The sequence below is a fragment of the Tyto alba genome, unplaced genomic scaffold (assembly GCF_018691265.1).
Source record: "Tyto alba isolate M040663 unplaced genomic scaffold, T.alba_DEE_v4.0 Super-Scaffold_18, whole genome shotgun sequence".
In the NCBI taxonomy this organism is placed as follows: Eukaryota; Metazoa; Chordata; class Aves; order Strigiformes; family Tytonidae; genus Tyto; species Tyto alba.
This window is the reverse complement of record NW_024881280.1, coordinates 26,501,850-26,526,526: the sequence shown is the minus strand read 5'-3', so window position 1 is coordinate 26,526,526 and position 24,677 is coordinate 26,501,850. Positions and strand designations below refer to the sequence as shown.

The following is a 24,677-nucleotide window of genomic DNA, read 5'->3' as shown; positions in this document are numbered from 1 at the left end:
GTTGAAGTGTGTTATGAAGCAGTAGACTTGAAGCAGCTTTTATTGAGGAGTTCCAAGAAGAAATGGCTTGAGGAAAACTGTAGTAGAGAATTATTTTTGAGATTAAAGAGGTATGAAAGAGTATAGAGAAGTGAAAACTTGAAGGCTAATTTAAAGTTACCAGCTTATCTCTATTAATGCTTCTATTAGGGTTGTTACGAATTTGCCACACTCGGAAGAAAAAAACAAAGAAAGAATGTTAAAGCTTAAGCTTTGACTGGCAATTCTTAAGGGATATTTAATTCCTCTGCTTAAAACATTACCTCTGTGGAGTTATCTCTTCAGTCTGTATTTGCCTAAAGGCTTTTTGGGCTATGCAGGCTGACCAAGATAAGCAGTGAAAACAAATTAGATTTTGGAGTATTGTCTTTATATAGTTACAAATCTTACTGAGTAAAAATCGTACACAGGGATTTCTTTTTCCTTTTCTAAACTAGCTGTGGGAGAACAAGCTGATGCAGTCCAAGGCTGTAGATGGCTTCCATTCAGAAGAGCAGCAGCTTCTGTTGCAGGTGCAACAGCAGCAACAGCAGCAGCAGCAACAACAGCATCATCACCACCACCATCACACACAACCTCAGCCGCAGCAGACTGTGCAGCAGCAGTCGCAGCCACAGCAGGTCCTTATTCCAGCGTCTCAGCAAGGTTAGGATTACTCTTTACTCTCTCTGGAAAAAGACTCAAATTAGACCAACTCCTTATCATATTCTAAATCTAGGGCAGGATATTTATCTGAGGGGTAACTTTGTGTCTTTATGTTAAATTTTGTCTATACTTGCCTCTATTTAATGGGTCAAGAGAGCTGTCTTGGCAGAAAGTATTTTGGTATTTGTGTTAGTCATATTCTTCAGAAAGTTTTGGAAAAGCTGAACTTTTCTCTTGCTCTTCTACTGCATAACCTATGTTTTCAGAATACGTGACTTTCAGATTCTGTTAAAAATCCATTAGCAACTTCAAGCCAATATACATATGCAGTTGACAATATAGTCATGAGATAGTAATGCCATTTGAAGCAAATTAATTCTAAAAATACATTATAGTTTAGTGTAAGTGGATTCTAGGACCTTGAGAAATACTTGTATAACAGTTTGGGTATATGTAGGAGATGGTTTCTCATGTTAAACAAGTTTGAAGTGAAAAGCATAATGGCTGGGTATTTTCATGGTCTTAAAAGGTTGCACACTATGTAGGTGTGGATGTTCATGGTGTATTTTAGCTAGCCATAACAGTATTGTTTCTTGTAATTATTGTCTTCTCCAGTAATAATTGTATTCTTCAGTAATAATTTAAGGGAAACATTTTCACCTATTACAATTTCATTTGAAAACTAAGATAAATGCTACTGGATTTTACTGCATATATGCTGTGTAAACAAATCTGCCACCTGTGAAATGCTTGAGTTGAGTTTTCAGTGTGTTATTAAAACTGTGACATAAAATGCTTATCTGTGGTAGTCAGTCACAGACTTCAGTCTTTTTATCAGATTTTATGGATCAGAATCTATGTTGTCATAGGCACGAAAGATAGCTATGAGTTGATTTCCCCCTGACCTCCCCCAAAACCCGACTACCATATATTTAAAACAAAAGAGAACTAGAGTGACAAGAACTTGTTGTTGGGGCCTTTTTTCCTTGGTGTACTTTTTTCTTTTTTTTTTTTTTTTTTTTTTTTTTTGCTTGGGTTGGGTTGGGTTGTTTTTTTACTTTGTGTTTTATTTTTTTTTTTTTTTTTATTTCCTTCTTATAGTACTTTATATTTTGGCTAGACATAAATCAGTTTTGACTGTTGGGATAGAATTCATTCTGACATTAAGATCCCTAAATACACGTGGCTTCAAGTGATCTGAGTGTCTCAGCTTAAGTTAGAGTCAGCAGAGCCCGGAAAAGTACCCACCAAGACCTCTAGTGGCTCCGTGGCTGAATAGCTGTGACTCTAATGACCAGGTTTCCCTTCACTAATATGGAGGTCGCTGCCTATAGTAATACACTTAAAACTGATTTGCTGTTGCTCAGTGTTCTGGCTTAGGACCAAATGGCAGTGTGGAGGCTAAATGAAATGAGCATATCAAAGCACTTTAGTCACAGACATGCAGTTTTATAAGTTACTTACTGCCCTGTTCCATGGGGGGAAATGGTGTAGTAGTTCCTTGCACAACCTGGTGCAGTCCCACAGAGAGATCAGCACAATCAGCATGGTGATTCCTGTTGTTACGTGTGTTGTCCTGGCACAGGGACACAAGAATTCCTTGGGCTCTTTGGCCCTCCCCGGGTTCCCTGAAAGTTGGAGAGATGGCCTCAGGTCTTGGTGCAGGGTTGTGGGGCTTCCCTCTCCAGAATCTTTCCCAGAAACTCTCAGTTATCCCCAGTATTCTTAAGTGTCCTTGGTATAGGATTGGATTGAGAATATCTTGTCAATGATTAATTTGTTCAGATTGCTCTGTCATTTTCCAATTTACTGTCACAGATTCTAGCACTGGCAACCTGCTTGTTCTATAGACTTGGACTCTATTGCACTTCTAGATGACGAACAGGTTGTTTGCAGAGTTCAGCTATCTATTTCCTTTAGCACACCTAAACTATTTCATTGTTTGGTACAGATGGTTGACCATATTTCGTCTGTTTCTGTTACATTAGAAAGACAGTGAAGATCATGAGCTCATGCTCACAGTTATGCTAACTACACCCAACTCAAGCTATCTGCTGCATCTTGTTAACATACTCTTCATCTTGCAACAGTCGTTCCTTAAGTCTGTTTTAAGAGTTAACCACAGTCAATTGAAGTTTTTGGAGAAGTCTGATACCGGACAGCAGCAAATTTATCAACATTACACTAATATGTTTAATTTCAGAAATGTATTTTAAAGATCTGTAAAGCCAAAATAGCGTATCACCTCTCAGAGCTGCTGTTGTTTATTGTCTTGAAAGTAAAACTTCATATTATCAGAGACTGCTTAGTAGCTTGTTTTTGTTACGAAGCTCAGCTGACGTTTGGGTGATGTTCTTTCTAAGTTACTTTGGCTTGGATGTTATTCTGGGCAGTCTGTGTAGCTTTCATTAAATGCTATTTTTTTGTTTCTAGCACCTCAGCAACAGGTTATTGTGCCAGATTCCAAGCTGATACCGCACATGAATGCATCAGGCATGGTAAGAAAAGCAGAAGTTTAAACATGCATACGCTATCATTATGTAAGTTGTTTTGATTAAATAGTAAGCACAAATCTGCTATATCAGTCATCAGATGCTTAAAAGTAATTTAGGATACACTGGTAAAGCTGTCTGCCAACTTTCTGAGTTTTGCTGCTGCACTGACAATCTAGGATCAGTAATCTAGGACATTAGTTTTGATAACAAATCTAAAACTTACCTTGATCTTCTGCTTTAAATATGTTTAACCAAAACTTTTTTTTAAATCAGAAATTGGAGTACTATTGGTATGAATCTATATGATGATATGCTCGTCGTATACTGACAGAACACTATTAACTGATGCAAGCATACTGTATTAGCTAGATTCAGGAAAAAACATTAGCTACTCTGAAGCTTAAGTTTATATCAAATGAGAGAGTATTTAGAAATTCACATCGATTTTTTTTTTTTTAGTCACATTAATTTGATTCACTTATTTGTAACAGCGTGTAAAACTGGCCTTTTACCCGTTTCTTGCAGTTTTCATCTGTGGAGGTTAATTTTGGTTATCTTATCTTGTTTTAAATGCCCAGGCTTAATTAAAAAAGAAATTTGCTTGCAAATTGATGAAAACAACAGCTAACACAAGTTAAATACGTGTATTAAGACTAGAATTCATTACATTCTTACTGCTTTTATGATAAAAGCACAAGAAACAAACTTTAATGATTAGCCAAAGATGCAACCGCTTGCTTAGCCTTCACTTCTCCATTACCAGAAGACCTTACTGTAGAAGAGAACCTGAACTTCATTACTCAAACAGCAAGATTTACGCAGAGACTGAGAGCACATTAATGTCTACCTTTTTCTTACATGTTTTACAACCACTTCAGTGTGATTTGCAACTTCCAAAGTCCAACAGTTAAACATTTTTTTTTCCTGTGTCATTCAATTAGATCTTGGTGATGGGTATCACAAAAAATGAGTATGCCGTGCTTTTAAACACTGCTGCTGTCAAAGTGTAGAGGAGTTATATATCGCAGAAGACTACTGTTCAGTAAATAGTTACAGAATCAATTTGGAATTACTGTGTGCTTATTAGAAACATTCAGGTTGCTATTAAAGAATGGATCTGACCTTGAATGTCTTGGAAGGCAGAGTATAATGAGAGCTTATTCATCTGCCTTTGTCTGGGACAAGCACTTCTCCGTTTTGCTTTGCGACCTCTAATTTTGGCAGTTGTAACTCCTATATTGACCAGTCAATATGGGGAGATCATATTCATCATAAACAGGAGGTATGCAGTCTACCTAGTAATAAAGGTTAAATACTTTCAGTAGCAAAGAGTAATCAGCCATTGTTCCTTTATAGTGGGGAAAGGGAGGCTTTTCCATAAGCAGCTGAAGTTACACCTTTGAAATGGAGAGGCCTCTGGAGAAGTCCATCCCCTTTTGCAAGTTAAGGACTTAATGCAGATTTTTATGTTTGGAGCTCCCATAATTGTGTTGGAATTCAGTTTCCTTGTAAGTTCAAATCGTGACCCATTGAGAGTCTTCGGCTTTCTCTTCTAACCAGCTGTCTTGAGAGAAAAAATTAGTCATGCTGTGAACAGTCAGTATACTGTATGTATATACTCACTCAAAAGAGCTGTGTAATGCAGGACTTGAAATGGAAATCATTTACAGAATGAAGAAAAGTGCAAACCTGATTACTACTCCTTGTGAAAACAAGACAGGCGAACATGATCAGTGCTTCGGTACCTTATGTTTCTTCAAATTTGTAGGCCCATATCTTTAGCTGTTTTGAAAAAGTGTAAGTAAAATTGCCAGATGAGCAGTGCAGTGTTGTGCTCTAATAGTAGATCAGCAGAGAAGGCAGAGGAGAAAAAAAGTCTGCTGAGTTTGCAGATAGACCCAGAAACCACATGGAGCTGAGTCAAGGTAATGCTTAGTGATTGTTGGTTCAGTCTTCTTATTCCTATTAAAGAAGAAGGAAAATAATTTTTATATATAGTATAATGTACAGTTGATTAATACCTGCATTTCACTAGGTGCAGAAACTTGTGTTCAAACATTGTAAACAGCAGCAAAAAGGTACATATTTTCAGGCAGTATGTTGTGAGATGAAACACTGGCCATAAGGTCTGTGGTTAAAAAGCTTTTCTTGTATTTCAGAGTGCTGCAGCCACTGCAGCTACGTTGGCTCTTCCTGCTGGCGTTACTCCTGTTCAGCAGATACTTACAAATTCAGGTAACTATCTTAACATTGAGCTCAAACAATGGTTTTGAGGGTTCTTGGAAGGGAGAAGTTCTGCATTTTACTCCCTGCTATTTAGTGTTGAAAAGCAGAACCTGAGAATCCACACATACAAAGTAGTGCAATCTCTTCACTAGACTTCTGGACTCTCTTGCTCCCTGACTTACTGGTCTTACAATCCTTGTGGTTCTGACCTAACAGTGGTGTGAGTTCGATTCCATGCAAGTTTTCCCCACTTTTTAGAGAAGTGCATGAAGCAAGAAGACAGGTGTTGCTGTTTCTCCCCTTTGTGTATTTCTGAGCTTTGTGATGCACGATCTGACCACAGATGCTAGACTGGTTATAAAAGAGCAGGATCACTACTTCTGTGACTTCAGATGAGGAATGCTTTAAGGTTTCTCGTACCTGCTAAGCTCATATAGTGGAATTTCTAATTTTGCTGGCAGTGCTAGTTTTGTTTTATATTTATAATTTTTAAATACTGCCATGCTGTACATTTAGAATATAATTAAATGTTACTTTTATGAATATCATATCTGATGCTTCATGTGCTTTTCTTTTATGCTGATTTTATAAGCTTGGTTCTAGATCTGTTCAGCGTGGAGAATAAAGGAAGATGTGAGAAAGCTCATTTTCTAGAATCAGTTGCTGCTTTTGCCGAAGTATTTAGTCTGCTCAGAATCACCTGAAACTTAACCTCCCTGCTTTAAACGTTTGAATGTTTTGTGGATATATAGTTGAAATAAAATGTAGCTATTCTAGAAATTAAAATCTTCCCAGTTTTTAAGGAACCACATCTATGTCTGTCATAGCATAGAATAACCCATGCCTCACGTTTGTTACCGTCATAATTTTTTTTCTTCAGTTACCAATACTTATAGTATGTTTCCTTAAACAAGAGGATAGGGTAGTCCCTTCTTTCAGATATACTTAGTTATTTTAGTAAACAGGGCTTTGTATTTTGCTGTGGAGGAAGAAGGGGAAATAAAATCTGTCTTTGAGGGAAATGTATGAAGTTCAGGATTATCTAATCTAATTTCTTCTCCTCCTCCATCTTTCTGATGAGAAATGTGAAAAACTAATGCTGGAATATATCTTAGCTCTTTCTTTTCAGAGTTGGAGGCCACTTCCAAAGGTGTGTGAGTCTTAGATGTATTTTGTGAAGTGAGGAAAGGTATAAAATGATAAAGCTATAGGGACAATAAAAGAAAATCAAGTACAGGCATTATAGGAACAGAAAGGAGAGGTGGATAATAAGTATAAGGATAAATTTTCCAAAAAGGCAACTGCATGATAATATTGCAAAGAAAATTATGCAAAGAGGAATTTCCTTGTAATGTAGTAATTGGAGGGAGAAGAATCTGAGGAAGGGACGTCGTCCGTCAGGACTCTGGAAATACCACAGTGTTAGCAGTGGATAGAATTTTTGTCATGTGAATACCTGTATTCCTGTTTTGGTACATGTTTATTTTGTCTTTATGTTTGTAAAATCTGTCTTTTGAAATGTGAGGTATGCTCATAAGCAGGAGCTAATATTTAAAATACTGTGCTGTGTTAAAGGATTAGATTTTGGCTTGCAGGGGTAAATTTATTTTTGGATTGCAGACCTCACAATCGTATTCAGATGGTAACCCTGTTAGTTCTTTGTTCCAGACACAGCTGCTATAGCATAGTATCTTTTCACTGGTGAAAGTGAAACATAAATGCTCTCCTTTAATAGTCATTGGTGTTCTTCCGGGAGACAAGCTTCTAAACTAAGGTAATTTAAAAAGTGAATTTCTACATTTGATTAATTTGGTATTTATTTTACTACAGGCCAGATCCTCCAGGTAGTTAGAACTGCAAATGGAGCTCAGTATATCATTCAACCACAGCAGTCTGTTGTTCTACAGCAGCAGGTCATACCACAAATGCAGCCTGGTGGAGTACAAGCACCTGTTATACAGCAGGTAAAGACAAATTCTTGAGTGGATACACTTGAAAGAAAAACATTATAATAATTGCTAAAGAGGCTTGCATTTTTGTGAACAGATTGAAGTAGAACGCAAAGTCAGAAATGTTATATTTTTTAAAAAAGTATTGTGTTAAGAAGTGTGGTTTTTTAAAAATGAACATTTTTGAAATGTAATTTTCAATGTCACTTTTATTCTTGTCAAATTCTAACTGGCTGCAGTTTAAAATTTCTTCCTGATGACAGTTATATTAAGCGCATAATCCTAGTCTACATCCTTTTGAAAATACGTTTATTGGTTAAAATGATTCTGTCACATAACATATAGAAGAAAATACCTAAAGCGAACACACACCCCTCCGTGGTTGTTCTAGTAGTGAACACGGGGTGTTTTACAAGGTTTTTTGTTCAGCTACAAGGTCAACTGTGTGTCCAGACTCTGTAAGCATTGAATTTAGTATTGTGACACAGTTCCGCAGTTTAAGCGTGAATAACAATTTGTAGAGAGTTTAAAGTTAGTGTTTTATGGAGAAGGTTTGTAAATAATCTTTTACTTGAATTTAAAATTCCTCAGCTGTGCTTGGAACTCAGGGGTGGCAGCGGTGCTACTGTTATAGAATGGAAAGACCGTAGATTTTCTTAGATTTAATAATGCAAAATGCAGAAAATGAACACCAAGTAGTGAAAGTAGGTATGTTACTGACGATTAAATTATATATCTGATATAGACTGAATATTTGTAACTGTTGTTTCCTTAATTAGTGTAAGTCACATTGGTATGCTTTGTTTTCTGTAAGTGATGTGGTAATCTGTTGTGTTAGCAGCCACAGTATTTGCAATGATATTCCATCAGGTTTTGGCTCCTATCCCTGGAGGGATTTCACAGCAGACAGGAGTGATTATTCAGCCTCAGCAGATCCTGTTTACAGGAAATAAAACACAAGTCATACCTACAACAGTGGCTGCCCCTACACCAGCTCAAGCACAGATTCCTGCAGCTGGTCAGCAGCAACCACAACAACAACAGGCACAACCACAAGCACCACTTGTTCTCCAAGTTGATGGAGCAGGGGACACATCGTCTGAAGAAGAGGAAGATGAAGAAGAAGACTATGATGATGATGAAGAGGAAGACAAAGAAAAAGATGGAGGTGAAGATGGCCAGGTTGAAGAGGTAACCTTAATGTTATTGCAGAAGGCTGCAGCATGTTTGTGTTTCATTTTAATTGTTTTGCGATATTTGAAAGAAAACTATATGCTTCAAATAATACTGTATTCCAGTAATTTTGAGAATATAACTTTTATCCCTGTACTTCAAGTTCTTTATTTTCCATATTGAAGTTGTGGAAACTGTGTGTATTAGCAAAGAACCTTGAAATGCAGCCGGGGAAGGCATGGGACACAGCAAAAACTGTTAATTGTTGTGAATGCCCTTTTAAAAACTTCAGTAATTTTTGTGATGTTATGTTAAGCCATGAAATTATGAAACCTTCGTAAGCAAGCAGAAATAGTCCGCTCCACTTGGAACTGAGTGCATACAAATGCAAGATGTTATGAAGATTGACAAAAAGGAGAGCCTGTATTTAGTTCACTGAGGGGTCCAATAGGTGTGGTCTGACCTGCATCTCACTGACTGTTTCATTGGTTTCTGTTACAGTAGAACACGCCTCAGAAGGCGAGTTTTGACTATAAAGCACCTTCTAGAAACAAATCTGACACTGAATTGACAAGATCAGGAGATAGGTGCAAGAGTGAATATTCTTTCTAAGTTGTTACATTCTTAATTTAGACTTTGCTTGGTTTTGGACTCAAGCCAGTGGTTCTTACTAAGTTTTGGTGTGTTGCACCAAAAAAACCCTACAAGAATAAGAAAGCAGAAAAAAAAAGGGGAGTGGGGTAGGAAGAGGAGGTATACTAATAAGCTAAAAGTACTCTTATTTCAGTCTCTGACAGGAGACTTGGTACTCCCTAAATCTGTCCCTAAAATGCATTTTGAACTGTCAGATCACTTCCACAGTTCTTTGCAGCCTTTCCAATTATTTTAACATTCTATTTAAAATGCCGCTATGAGGAGCATATGTAGCATTTCACAGTCTTTATCACCCGTGCAGTATATGCAGATAAAACTTCTAATTTTTATCAAGGAGTTAAATTAGGTTTTCTGTAATACATCTGCAGTGATGTCTAAGATTATTTTTCTGTTACAACTTACAGGTTGGGTTTACATCACCTTTCCTTTATATCTATCCGCATTGATGTCAGTTTAAATGATTTAATAGTTGCCTTATTAAGTCTAGATCATCATGCTTAGATATGAAGTCTTCTTTAATAATGCCTTAATGGTAGCATTCTTGTGGAAATTTTTTTAGATGCCAAGACTTTATTAAGAGCATGCCAGAGATCTGTGTTATTTTTGCTACCTTCATTCATCAACATTTATGAGTGGACCACTTCCTTAAAGCTTTTGAAGTCACTTAAGTATGGCATTCATTACTTTGGAAGGAATTAGGACCTCTAGTACACCTTCTTCTTCTCTCACTAGCATCTCCCCCATTTAGCTTATATATTTGGGAGTAGGTGGGAGGATGAGGATTATACAAAAGTCTTCAGAAAAGTTGTTTTGTACTTATTAGAGGTTGTTTTAGCTTTTGAAATGTTTGTTATTTAAATGAGATGGAAAAAAAAAAATCTCTGCCGGAACAGAGTGTTAAAAGGAGGAGAAAAAAATGTAACTAATTTTTAAGAGACATGAAAATACATTCTAGAACGTATGGAGAAGTTATTTTGTATGTATCTAGGCAAGATCATCTTAAAGCATCTTTTTCTTTTCCCTGCTGTAAAAACTTTCTGCATGTGGTGAGGGTTGTTTGTTTGTGGTACATCCAATGTGAATAAGTCATGGAGTTTATATTTTTAATGGCACATAGGGAGTGATGTGACTAACATTACCTTTCTGCTGTTTAGATGCTTTAGAAAAAGGAAAATCAGCATAACGATAAATTTTTTTTGTAAAGACAAATTGCAAGCACCTGAACATTTACAGTAAAGGAGCAAGAATGGTTGTGGTGACAAAAGGCTGCAGTGCCCGGAATCTGGCCTGGACACTGAAGTTCCAAACTAAAATTAGTAAGGACATCTTCTCAGGATGGAGAGCAGGAAGGAAGTGTATGTACATCAGCCCTCTGCTGGAAAGCCTGATACTCCCCACCTCAAATGCATTTTAGGTCCTGTAGTTCATAGGCAAGACTGTAGCTTCATGTGAGTAATCAAAGTAACAGCTCTGATCTTACTAGGTAGCATAACTTTATGCATTTGTTTCTTTCAGGAGCCTCTTAACAGTGAAGATGATGTGAGTGATGAGGAAGGACAAGAACTGTTTGATACGGAAAATGTTGTTGTGTGCCAGTATGATAAGGTAATCTCTACAGAACAGAATCCAAGAATTCTACTTCTGTTCTTCCTCTCAAGACATAATTTTTAAGTAGTATCTTTGTGACTGTTAAGTACAGGTAGATCTGTAAAGATTACAATGTGAACAGTAATATAAGAACTAGCTATTGTTTGTTTTTAAAACAGGTCTGTGTGACACACTTGTACTAAACTTGGTAAAGAGTAAAGCTTAGAAAAATTTGGCTGTATTTTATTTTTCTTCATCCTGTCTTTTTGTGACCTTTAACAAAAGATCAGTCCTCGTCTCAAGAGAAGTGAACTATTGTAAGTAATTTTGTGCATTTGCTGTGGCCATGAGTGGAAGACGTACTCATTATGATTTTAGACTTGTGGAAAATTGTTCCTTGATCACTAAAAATATCTCCTCTTGATGATAGAATAGATACCAGAGGAGAATGTTCTTTCTGTGCTATGCGTTCTTCACTGAAATGGCAATGTGGAATGCTTTTGCTTATTTTGCTTTAAATTCTGCTGAACTGTCTTGCTTCCTCTATAATGACTAATTTCTTCTTGCGTATTTGCCCTGGAATATGCAAGGATTCATCCATGTCTGCAGTTGTTTTAAATGCACCTAGAAGATACCAAACACATTTTTACTGAACTAGTATGCAGAAAGATTATTCAATGTGGGTTTTCTTGCTTTTCCTATGCCAGATTAATTGGACCGTTATGAGTAAGGTTCCTTTTTAAAGCAGAAAAAAGCTGTAAGCTTGTTAAATAAAAACTGCTACATTGTGAAGGATGCATTGGGTAGAAAATCTTCAGTTCGGCCCAGACTTTGCTTAGACTTGTTATCAGATTCAACAGAGAATTTAAGATAGAGGAAAGTGGTATCAGTGTCTACATTCCAGCCATCTGTCTCCTCCAGGCTGTAATCCGAAACGGTTGGTTTTGAGGCAGTTCATGAGGGTAGTGAGGGACCTCAGAATAGCAATCAGAAAAGCTTTTTGGGAGCTGCTAAAGCTGAGCAACAGAAACTACTCTGAAATCCTCACCCTCTTAAAAGTTAAGAATGTGAATTCCGTAGGGAACAGTGTCCATTATTAGCCTCTAATGCCATGTCCTCTGCAAAGGCTTCATCACTTACCAAACAGTCGTCGTTCAGTTTGTCTCTGTAAAATACACAGGATCAGCTCGGTTGTCCTGAGCAGAGTTCCCTCTTGCAGAGTCCTGCATCAGCTCATGGTGGGTCCCTCTGGAACAATGAGATAAGGGCAAACGGGTAGCCATGCTTCTGTAGAGCATTTTACCATCCTTCTGTGAACTGTCTCTTGAGGGATAGTGGCTTTTTGTCAGATGGCCAGCAGAGGATTTCTTCCTTAATTTGTCAGAAATTAGTCTGATTATTTTTTGAATACTTGTAAACTTTGTCTTAAGAAGTTTCATAAGTGAATTATGTGATGTGTGGAGAATCACCTAGTTTTTAACCCATTAGTTTCATATGATACCTCCTAGTTCTTTATTTAGAAGAGTGTTTCCTCAGCTTTCCTGGTGCCTTTTATGATATTGCAGACCACCATAACCCTCCTTAGTCACCTCTTTGAAGTCAGAGCTACACTTGCTTGGTTGGTACTTGTACCACCGTCCAAACATTTAATTATTCTTGCTTTCTTTATCCAGACCTATTTTATTCTTCTCTATCTTATTTGATGCAGGTAGATAAGCTTGAGGGAGGATCAGAGCTATTCACAGCACAGGTGAACCTTCAATTTATTGTGGTGTAGCAGTGTTCTGCAATAGCTCATGTGTGCTTTTGACCCCACTGAACACAGAGCTGATGTTCTCATGGAAAAGTCTTAGAACATTGGGATCTCGTTCCTGACTTGTAATTGTCAACTGAAACCCATAACTTTTTCTGTCCATGTGTCCTTTAACCCCACCTGGCAACTAAACATCACACAGCCTCTCGCTGTAAGTTGGAATTTTCCTTTCCATGTCACTATGTTCATATACATTGAATGCCACCCTTGTTTTATTACACAGTGAGTTAGGGCAGTAACATCGTTCTGCAGCTCTTCACTAACTGTTCCTTTGTATCATCAATGACATTTTGCCATTTTCCATATGATTAGTGAATTCTTAAACCATGCAGACTCCAGGCAGCACAAATCTCTTCTGGAATGATCTCATTTCACTATAAAAACAATTGTTTTACTCTTGTTTTCCCATCTTTATTCAGTTATTTATTCATTTGGGGACCTTCCTTCTTACCTCATGGCAGCTCAGATGTTTCTGATGAGGGATTTTTGTTGAATGCCACTTGGAAGGGCAGATAGAGTATATGAGCCAGACCTTACTTGTTCATTTATTTGCCGTTGTCACTGACCTTTGAGCTTAAAGTGAGCACAGACCAAACAATAGTACTGATAATTGATTGAGTGCTATGGTCATATTTGTTCTGGTGCTACTTTACTGTTTGTTTCTACAGACCTAGTAGTAGATGATGAGACTTCCTGACCTTGATGGAAATTGAAAAATTGCAATGCCCTTTTTTTTTGGTCTTTTGTAAAATTTTATTAACATTTTTTTTTGATCACTTAATTACTTTTCTATGCTCTATCTGCAAAGCTTATGATAATCTTTTCTCTTTTGAACAGCATTTCAGCTTTCTGAAAGACCTTTGCTTTCTTTGATTATCTTGTCCTGCTGCTTAATTGTACTGGTGGTCTTTTGCTTTTTCTGATGGCCTTTTTGATAGGTGGCAGGTATTTATCTGCTCCATGCTTACAATATGTGGGTTTTTTTGAGGGTAATTTTTTTCTTTATTTGTTTTTCTTTTTTAATTTAGTCTTTTAGACTGAATTTTGTTCAGTTTCCCTTAGTTTTAAATTAAATATGAGAACATAAATTTACTTAAACACTCTTACAGCGGATTTACTGACTTCTTATTACACCTGGGAAAATGTTTGTCATGCATAGTTGCTGTTAGTTCTGGTGATATTTTCTAACTTAAGCCCTGCACACTGTCTTGAACCAAGAAAAGGATTGTGTGTTATGCGGGTTCCTGACTTAGCTTCTTCATGAAGTAGGCTGTGGCTGTATAGTATCTAAAAAAGCTTCAGTGCTGCATATTGATGTTTACTCAGCAGGCGTAAGATAATTGAAGTCTTGCAATGCTACAACTGTTTGTTGCCCTCGTATCTTCTCTGATCTCCTTCACCACCTTGGCCAACCTGCTTCCTGTAGTCAGGGAGTATTTGTGTGGGAATGGGCATGAAGAGATAAGAGTTACTTCTGTATGGAATATTTTTGCAAAGAGAATATGAATAGAAGTGTTATTTTATTCTTTTTCTTATCCCTTGTCAACAGGAATATCCATTATAACCTGAAGATCCATTATATCACAGGCTTCCATAACACGGACCCCCTGGGGAGCAAAAACGGAATGAATGTCTTCCCTCACCTCCCCCCTTTTCTTTCCTGTCCTAGTATTTCTTGGGTTGTTGCAAATAGCTTGACTGATCTCCCAGCTTAATCTTACAAATTTATTTTAAACAAAGTCTTAAAAGGGCCAATATTTTAACTGGGAAGCCTGTAAGTTAAAATTGAAGCTTCATACCAACATCCCCAATACTGGAGATGTTACTTTTTTCACTTGACACTTTACAATGAGACCTGAAATATAAAACATACACAGTGACTCACTATTGAGGAGAAATTACAGAATATAAGACTAGTACATATATCAGCCTGTGCATTTTGTACTGTGGAGATTTTCAGACTGAAACCCCTGTAAATAATCCACTTGCCTTTTAACCAAATCTTAATTTGTGGAAACCCAGAGTCAAACTCTAATATTAGAAGTAGAAAGTTGATTAGGCCTGCTGTCTGTCTATACGTGACATAATTAAACTAGTTTTCATGCAGAATGGAGTTTAGACAAGAGGTATAAATAATAAACCTTAGTGTTTGACCCTTTCAGGGATGTCTTTCTGTTACAGTGGTTGAAATGGATATTTCTGGCTTTCAAGTGGAGTTTCAAATATCAAGTGTAATTTAATCAGATTAAAGCAGCACAGGAGGATATATCTCACTTCCTTTCCAGCCACCTCTAAAAACTGCTTTAGATTTTGGAATGCCTCTGTGCTTGCATGGTTTTGTGACAGTTGCTGTCTCTGGTTTAAAAAATGAAAACAGAAAACACTTCTATGTGTATAATTAGTTTTTGTTTTTCATAGCTAAATGCAGAATTGATTTTCCAGGTATTTGTAGTGATTTAGTAATGTATATCTAATAGTCATTTTTTCTTGCCCTTATAATTTACTTATGTATTATTACCAATTTATGATGCAGAGTAATAGTTCAACTTTTTTCCCCTGTTTTTAGATTCATAGAAGTAAAAATAAATGGAAATTTCATCTCAAAGATGGCATCATGAATCTTAACGGAAGAGATTATGTATTTTCCAAAGCCATTGGGGATGCAGAATGGTGAAGTTTTAAAAGACAAAACAAAACAAAAAAAACTCCCTGTAAAAGGAAAAAAAAATCAAAAGCAGGAAAGGTTGAGACTTGGACGTATACTCCAATCAAAATGTGTATCTGCACATCAGAAATAAACAATAAACAAAAGTATTGGAACAAAGGTAAAATGTGGCAACAAAGACACTACTTCAGATGAGCAAGCCATGGACTGTAGCAGCTATAGCATTGTCTGGGAGCTGGTTTTGTGTGTTAGGAATACCTTAATTATCAATTCTACATACAGGTACCTACAGCTGGTATTTAGCATGTAAGGCTTTGTTTCCCCACCCCCCTCCCCTTCCCTTGATTTAAGATTTTAAAATACTTCTTCCACTGATTGAAGGAACTCTTCCTTTTGATAGATTATTAATCTGAAAATGCTTATTGTGTGTACAAATCTTTGCTTTGAACACTTCCTTTTGGTAGTGAGGATGGTCAGAATGTTACTTAAACTGCGTGCAAGCTTTGTACAGAAGGGTAAGAATTAAGGTGTTAAATTTTAAATAACTTGTATAAGGAAAATATTTTTAATTCTGATATGCTCATTAATTATTATATCTATTTGTTGTTTTCAATTCAGTTCCCCATAAACAGGTTATTGTTCCTAGCAGTTACAAAATGGTAAAATGATCATTTATATTTCAAAATTATTTTAATTTCATGTAAGTGGTATCTTTTATTTAGGGCTGTATTTTTTAAATACTAAGCACCTGTAGCTTCCCGCCCCCGCAAAAGTCAGATTGCTTAACTTGTTAATTATATTCTTGTTGTTTGGTGGTGGTTCAGCATCACTGAACTGAAATGAGTAATATAGTTTGCATTGATTTTAAAAAAGGCTTTGGAGACCTTTTGAATCAAATGTGCTAGGTAATGGCATAATAGATGCATTCCTTCATCTGCTTACTACGTATGTAGTCCAGACATCCACAAATAATTGAACAGACCACAAGAATGACTAAATTTTTAATATAGAAAAATCACATAAAAATTCTAACATCCTGGCTGCAACTCTGTTAATCAAAGATCTGCTTTACTAAAAAGTATAGCCATAAGTTACTGCAGCAGTTAATCTCTCTAAAGTTTCCAGGTGGCGTGTAATTTCATGAGGAGAGCTTCACAGCTTTGAGAACACCAGTTTTCTTAGAGTATCTTCGGGCTCTCTTGGTAACAGAAAATCAAGCAGTCGGATGCACTAAACCTTGTGTAGTCACTTTTTCACTTGCATTTTCCAGAGGTGTGGTTTTGTGGTATTTTTTTTGTTTTGTTTTGGCTTTTCCTTTTTTTTTGTTAATAAGCAACAAGGTTGCTCCCCCCTCCTTCCCTTCCTCTCCTGAGAAGTGAACACATTTTCTTCATGCCTGGGTTATTCTTGCAAGCCTGCTTTGGAAATGCAGTTACTTCTGAACGAGGAGAGGGAATGGGCATTAAACTTCAGGAGCTGTTGAGGAAGGAATGTTCATGTGGCTTACCATTTCAAAAAAATTCTGTGTTTCATTGGGTGCTTGGAAAGTTGATGAGAAAAGGACACAGTGAAGATATTTTTAATTAAATTGGGAAGACTTCCAGAAGCAGACATTTGAACCATGATTTCTGACCTTTTTTTGCTTGGGAATGAAACTTATAAAACATTACTTAACAAAGTCACAAATTGTTTTTGCAGTATATAATGACTGCTCTAATTTTCATTCTTTCTGATTTACTTGCCTCCAAGTGCATTCATGGTCTCAGTAGTACATAGAAAATTCAAAACACATTGCAAAGAGGGGTTTTTTTGCTGTGATTTTGTACATCTCTCATTGATACAGACTTAAACTGCCTGTAGACTATGTCTAGAGCCACATGGCTGTTAGTAAGCCATCTACATACATAAGCTTTAGGAAAAGTTAATTGATGTTTCTTCTAATTCATTCTTAAGTAATGGAATCATCATTTAGAGTGCATTTTTGTCTTGGGTCTTCAAGGTATCTCAAACTGAGCGGTGTTTGATTTCTTCTGAACAAAGCAGATTCTTTTATTTTTTTTACCACTGTTGACACTTCGATGTACAACTGCAATGATATCAGTAACGTACCAATTAATTCCTTCCCTCACTTTTTCCATATCTGTTACCGGTAAGTCTTAAGTAGTGGACTTCAGAAAAATTCCCAACACTGCACAACGAAATCAATAAAAGGAAAAAAAAATCCCTTTAGCTACAGATTCCTGTTTATACTCCTGGAACCCAGGTTTCTTGTACAACACTTTGTTTTCATACATCTTAGTAATTTTATTCACCCACACACGTATACTAGAAGCTGCATAGCCTTTTTATTTATTTTTAAGGGATAGCAGAACATTAAAGGTAACTTAAGCTTAGCCTGTTCTGAAGGATGATAGAAGCTTTCTGAACTTGCACAGTCTCTTGCAAGCTAATTGTATGGTATGCTTTTCAGATAAGAAGTTTTGTCTTCAAATACAAATACCTGTGAAGTTTTCAGAAAGCCAGTCAAACATGAACATACCAAACTGTGCTCTTATTGCTACATCAAGTGTTCCTTTTTTTAAATCAAAAAGCATGTTTTAATTTCATTTTATTGTAGCAGCTTGCTGTAAGAATGTAGTTTGCTTAATTTTATTATTGTACTTGAATTTTTAATCATGGTTTTAACAATGTAACTGAACAGACCATTTCATTAGGTTCCAAAGAAACCATTCCTTTCAGAGGGCAAGGGATTCCCATGTTCATAGCTCATAAATGACTTCTCTGCCCCCTCTCCCCCCCACCTTGGAAATAGTTGTGTTTTGTTTTTTTTTTTTTTTTAATTTTTTTTTTTTTTGGTTTGTTGTTTTTTTTTTTTTTTTTCTCCCCCATTTAAATAGTTCAGTATTATGGAAACAATGATTTCAAGAGGGCTTATGTTAAAATTTGCACAGATAATGGAGCACCTTTTTATGATGGAAAAAAAATGGGGAAAGATAACTTCATGATTATAACCGTGATGGCTGATGGAAACATGTAGAACAAGTGGGCAAAACTGGGAGTCTTGTGCCTTTTCAGTTTGCAGAATACCTGTTTTGCCAGTATGACAATACTTCTTTTTGATTCCTGAGAGAGTAAATTTCCTGCAGTGCTTCAGTCAGAAAAGCAACTTTTTTTGCTCTAATTCTGTTGGGTTTTAGTGTGTGCAATCATTTTAAAACATCTACGCTGAAAACAAGTTGAAATGTTTTCTGTTAAGGAGATAATAGAGAATAGTCACATAAGGAACTTTATATTGGACTATTTAAATAAAATATGTTTTTATTCCCCCTCAGTTGCTGATTAGCGACAAGATTTCTTTGAGGCTTCATACTCCTTGTTCCTGTATTGTACTCTCAAGTTGCATTTGAACATCATTCAGTTTCCTAAACATGTTTTAAAGTGATAATTGTGGTCCGAGTTTATTTTCAAGAATATGATACGTGATTCTGAAGCAGTTTCTAGAAAAGAGCAAAGAACATGTTGTGTCATGTAACAGATTTTTTTATGAATGTTTTTTCTATTTCTGCTGCACAATTAAGAGTGTTAAAGTAAACTTCACTGAGTCTGTGAAAATAATTCCACTGCTTAACAGCAGTAATTATGTCACCACATAACACTACCAGAATAAAATTTCTTAATTCCAGTGACGAAGTTAGAGAACTTGTTAACTAAAGTTAATTTTGACTCAATCTCTTCAATTTGTAAAAGCTCCTTTAAAAACAGTAAAGCCCCCCCCAAATTTTCCCCAAAGCAAAAGCTTCCTAATAATATGCAATAAGATGTCCAGGAAGCGAACAGTGGTTTTAGGATAATGCACACTGGATTGATACTGGGCTGCCTTACACAGCATTATGAGGTTTACTGTGTGCCACCCCACCCCACCCACACCCCCCCAGCTGAAATTAGAGTTCTTTTCAGACTTGGAGATTAGTGACTATACAAGATGAGGAAACTTGCATATTGTTATGTATTGGTGTCTGGCATTTAAAGTCTTGTTTTCCCATTGCTGTGATTGGTTGGGAAATGTATAAAAACCAGTCCATTGGTTTCCCTGTTGTCTACTTTTTTCAGGCAGTTCATGCAGTGTGTCTTTTAATTATTATTTGGTGGGTTAGACATTGTGGAACAAACGGAGCTTTTTTTAACAGGAGGAACTAAGCTGGGTTAGCTATATGTACAGTCATCCAATGAGACATGTTCCAGAGTGCATAGGGTACCAATAGATTATGGAGTGGGGGAATATCCTTTTTTGCTGTTCTGAGCTACTATTGTCAACTGCTGTTGTACATATACTGTTATGTGTAAGGGGGTAAATATATTTATTATGTTTGTAAAATTCATTCTGTACAATTGCAGATCAAGGTTGCTCCTCTGTGATATACAGGATATTATGTTTCAAAGGCCATGCTTGGAATACGATTAGAGAACTTAGTATTTTGATGTACTAAGACCTATTTTAAGTTTAATATTTTGCCTTTGCAAAAACTTTAATTAAAGATGTTATTTAAAAATGTTTGCCACTTCATTTACTATTTTGCATGTACATTTGTTTAATATATGACGTTTAATGACTATTACGTAATAACACTGAAGATGATGAATTTATTTTCATCACACACAGGTAACTATACTGTCACCTGCTTGTTGAGTTTGCCTTGTAGACTTTCCCTTTGATATCATCACAATGTTATAAAAAAATTCACATTTTAATCTTGCGGCCAGAGTTCCATATTTATTTATTTCAGAATTTTTTCCTGGTGGTAACTTGAGACTTAGGTCTTGAGGCAAGATTGATTGTAGAACTTGGTGTGCCATGTGGGTGTTAGTCCTGTACATGGAAATGCAAGCCAATAGTGAGGAGTAAAATACACAGTTCTTGGATGATAGCTGGGTGATCGTAAAGTTTTCATCTTCATCGGTGAAACTGATGTGACAGAATTGTTTTCGGCTGTAAGCGGATGACACCTTTTTAGTTCCTGGCTAAAAGCAGTATCTTGAGACATGACTTATGCTTTATTTTTAAACCTAAATTTTGAACTTGAAATTCTAAATACCATTAGAAAATACGTAAACTATACTGCCTATATGGGGGGGGTTATTTTGAAATGCAGTGATTTTGAAGTAATCTTCTAGCTATAATTGTGTAAAGGTAAATTGTGCAAACCAAGAGTCATGAGGAGTGGTATTCTTTTTCCTAATACTCAAAGGTTTTTTTCCCTAATACTTTTCTTGCCCTCCAGCCCTCAACATTTGGGCAAGTCTGAAAAAAACAGTACTGTTTTTCCCATAAAATTTGCCTTACTTGTCATCTTGAAAAAGATTTGGAGATGATTCTGGATAAATAACTATCAGAAACTATGATGATTTACCAGAAAAGATCATTGCTGCCTGAGCTTACATACTGTGTAAGAAAAAAAACAGCTTAGAAAAATGGCCTGGTGTTCCAGCCAAAATATCTTCAAAAGGACACTAAAAAGAGGAGGGAAAGCAGAAGGCTGACAGATTAGTAGCAAACTGAAGACACAAAAGAAGCTGGATTTCATCCCTGTAAGGAAAGATGAGAATTTTATAATTGTGAATGTTAATTATGCTCTCCCAGCTCTGCATGAGCAAAGTATTTCAAGGATATTTTTTGGCCAAAATCCAATATATTTTAAAATACCTCATTTTTTTTCTTACCGGTTTGGTTTAAGTTATGGCATTAGTATTTTACTTCGAGGTATGAGAGGGTAAGAATCTTGGGATATTTAACATAGCTTTCAGTATATCCTCATTTAGTTTCAGCTACACATCACTCCTTACCACTTGTCTTAAACTGTACAAGCTTTGGAGTTCCTGTTTTGTTTTGGTTTTTTCTAACCCAGACACTTGTTTGTAAAGTACTTTGTTAAAGACTGAAGCTCTTGCTGCTTGTTTTGAGAGCTAACTCTGTCACTCTTTTTTCAAACTTTTTTTGACCACTAATGGGATTATACCAAAACCACTCTAATCCTTCCAGATGTAATAACATCTATAGTGTAGTCAAATGAACTGCAGTTGAACTACTTTCACCTTCAGTGTGGATACATAACATTCAGAAAATTGTTTTTATGGCAATTTTTTTCTTTAGATTTTCCAATTATTTTTGTGTGAAATGCCTGTGCAATTCTGTCTTTTTCCATGGTATAAATGTACATGTCCTTGTGCTACCTGAAAGAAGGTTATCTGAAATAATGAGGTAATATGGAGAGATAATAAATAATTGAAAATAGCGCTTTGTGTTACAAATTATACTGATTGCCCATTCGCTTGCATGGGTCAAAGGCCCCTCTCTGAAGTTGGATATTGGTGAGCTGGTATTTTAAAATGCCTTTTAGTGATAACTGTTTTTTAAAAAAAAAAAAACATGTAGCTGGGTGTATTTGGTTTACACTTTCTAGCTTTTGTTTTCATTTTTAGTTCAGTTTTGTAAACAAAAAGTTACTGGACTTGAAAACATCAAGTGTTTAATTTGGGTAAGTATATTTCAGTAACAAATCGTAAACAAAGACTATAGAATTGTAAAAATAAAACCCCCAGACTTGTAACAGAAAATGTGTTATGTGTGCACATGTGATTCTGTCCAGGTAGAAATGCTTTTCCTTTGTTAGAGGTACCAAATGAAGCAGAACTGCACTGCAAACAAGCCCTCCAGATGTCTGGAAGAGAAGATACATTTGAATCCCAGGAGAGCTGGGATGCTGCTTTACAAGTGCTGGAGCTGGCAGGATTTAATGCCAAGGTAAAGAAAAAGCCTTCCTAGCTGGTGATAGAGGAAACGTTTTGTACTAGTGAAACAAGGCAGGCAGTCTTCTCTGCCAAACCACCTGGCTTCCTGATTTTTCCAAAGGCTTCTTCCCATTTCTCCTAGGAACCTTGCTGCAAGGTCCCTGCAGATCGGGCTCCTCCTGTGTCCCACAGCTGAGGATTTTGTACAGACCTCTGCCCTTGGAGGAGCAACGGGCTGACTCCAGGTGGGCTCTCTGTATTCAACAGGTAACGTAGTCTGGGAAACACAGTGTTCTAGAGAGTACAGCGTTTCTAAAAAGGATGCAGCACAGGATTCACCCTGTGGAAATTCTTGTAGGTTTTTGTTCTGTCTTGGGTTGCCTTTTTTTCAGAAAACTTGGTATTTTTGCAGGATGGAAGCTCTTCCCTTCTTAGCTTACCTTGTTCGAGCTTTTAACAAAGACAAAGCATTAGTGTTGGGAATAATATTTCTGACATACTATTTTTTGTGGACTGAATCTGACTGATTTTAATAAGTAGTTTTAAAACATTAAAGCAGCATCTAGGAAAATTCCATGTATGTGTTGAGAGTTGACAAATGGCTTGATAAGTCTGATGGTGATACTGATGTTAGAAATCGGTTACCTAAAGAAGAAATACATTCACATCACAGACGCTTCTGCACGTATCACTTAAGTTGGTTTTGGGAAAGGGCAGGGGGAATGTGGAGTAGTTCTTAATTCTAGCAGATCAAGTTGCTGTTAATGTTTATTCAGAATATCTTTTGGCTTTCATTTTCTGTCCTAAATCACTCTCATATCCTTAAACAGCTTTGTAATTTCTCCCTAAGGACACTGTATATCTGTTGCCATCAGTTTAAATAACTTTAGATAACAAGTGGAAAATGTAAAGTACTTGATCAAATAGAGCATGAGGTTTCTTCCATAGTAGAGAAAGGAGGGCTAAAGAGAATCCGGAAGGAGGAAACTGAGGGAGCGCAGAGGGTAAAGTAGCCAGTATTTAAAAAAAAAAAAAAAAAAAAAAAGAGAGAGAGAAATTAAAGTGCAAACAGACTTGTTGGAAGAGAAGTGTATGTAAGGAATAAAGAAACCTTTTTTTTTCTCCAGAACCTCTCATAGGAAGGTGCACCTGCCAGTGTGTCAGCCTTTTACCAAAATGCACTTCTTGCTACTTTATACTGACATTCCATTGCTGGGTTTAATTGGAAATCTGTAGCTGGCTATAAAAGAATTGATCTGTTGTTTCCACAGCTCCCTCTAGGCAGCAGCAGTAATCTACACATGATTTAGGGAATTCTTTCACTACAGTCAAACTGAAACCAGCATTGTACATGCAGCACAAATACAACCTTCGTGCCGCTTGGCAGCATTTCAGTGCTGTCACGCATGCACCAGTCAGCAACAGGCTGTGGAGGAGACATTCAGGTAGTGCCTCAGAATATGCAGTGAGAAGTTTTTTGTTAAAACGCATGTTACTGCTTGGATTTGATTTGTTGTAGCTTTGCCTTCACAAAAGATGGTGTGTTGTCATTTTTCTTCTCAAAGAAAAGCTGCTGTCATTTCAGCTGAAACTGTTCAGTTGTAAGACAGCCAGCATGGGTTTGGCAGTCTAGCCAGTTATCAGTCTTAGTGTTTGTAACAGGGAGGCTCTTGCCAGCAAAGTAGCTCTTATAAAAACTATCACAGTATATATGCAAGTAACAATCCAGCAATTCCAATCACATTGTAATGATTATTGAGGTCTTAGATACGTGTTGTGAATGAAGCTGATGTTCACAACAGATGTCATTCCTTAAAAGAGAAAAGAAAAAGAAAGAACCCAGAGGAGTCTCCTCATCACAGCTGCTCAGTGAATAGCTGAGAACCAAAATGAGTGGCTCTTTTTCCTCTAACTAATTAACAAAGCTTTATGAGCTTTGACTGAACTGCACAGATGGGCAACAGTAAGCATGTGAGTTCCGATGACCGCACGTAGGTGGTTTGGCATTGCGTGTAATCGGGACAGCACAGAAAGCTTCTGCTCAGAAAAGTAGGGTAACATTCAAGTTATTCATATTAATCCTGCAGAAGTTAAACTCGTGGAAGGAGTAAGTTCAGGATGGCCCTAATGAGGTCCAAGTTCTGTGCTACAGTTGATGAGTTTTGGAATAGTTACCCAATATTTTCCGGGTTGAAAATAAGGACAGGAAGTTACAAAAATTACAGATTTCCACAAGATTGGTATCCTGTCTAATCTGAGAACCTGATAATTTGATGTAGCATGGGAATTCATACCGGTGTGTGTGCACGGGGGGCAGGAGTGGGATGGGGTTAGGGAAGGTTCTGGTGATGAAACACTGTGTATTGACCCACAGAGCCTCCATTTCTTCACTTTCACATCATGATTTTCAGTCACACAAAAGTAAGTCAGGTCAGATGGACGTGACTAAACGGAGCAAAAGTACTTCAGCTTTATGCAGATGTATTATTGAACCAATGTGAATTTGAGGTTGACGATGCTGTCAGAATCTCTTGGTGTGCGTCACTAATACCTCTTAACCATCTTCTGTTCCAGGGCATGATGATGGTCCTTCAACACCTTGTGGCTTAGCCCACAAAGCCTACATCAGAGTTCGGTATAATGTT

General features: G+C 36.8%; 1 protein-coding gene across 1 annotated transcript in view; it reads left to right on the top strand.

The window, feature by feature from the left end:
* GTF2A1 (general transcription factor IIA subunit 1) overlaps nucleotides 1-19,796 on the top strand; it is a 28,805-nt gene extending 9,009 nt beyond the window's left edge. The window contains exons 3-9 of the mRNA XM_033008559.2: nucleotides 477-684; nucleotides 3,118-3,182; nucleotides 5,339-5,414; nucleotides 7,236-7,369; nucleotides 8,225-8,545; nucleotides 10,697-10,786; nucleotides 15,148-19,796. Of these exons, the coding sequence (XP_032864450.2) occupies nucleotides 477-684; nucleotides 3,118-3,182; nucleotides 5,339-5,414; nucleotides 7,236-7,369; nucleotides 8,225-8,545; nucleotides 10,697-10,786; nucleotides 15,148-15,255 (1,002 nt within the window). The 3' untranslated portion in view covers nucleotides 15,256-19,796. The remainder of the gene's footprint in view (nucleotides 1-476; nucleotides 685-3,117; nucleotides 3,183-5,338; nucleotides 5,415-7,235; nucleotides 7,370-8,224; nucleotides 8,546-10,696; nucleotides 10,787-15,147) is intronic.
* Nucleotides 19,797-24,677: the final 4,881 nt, after the last annotated feature.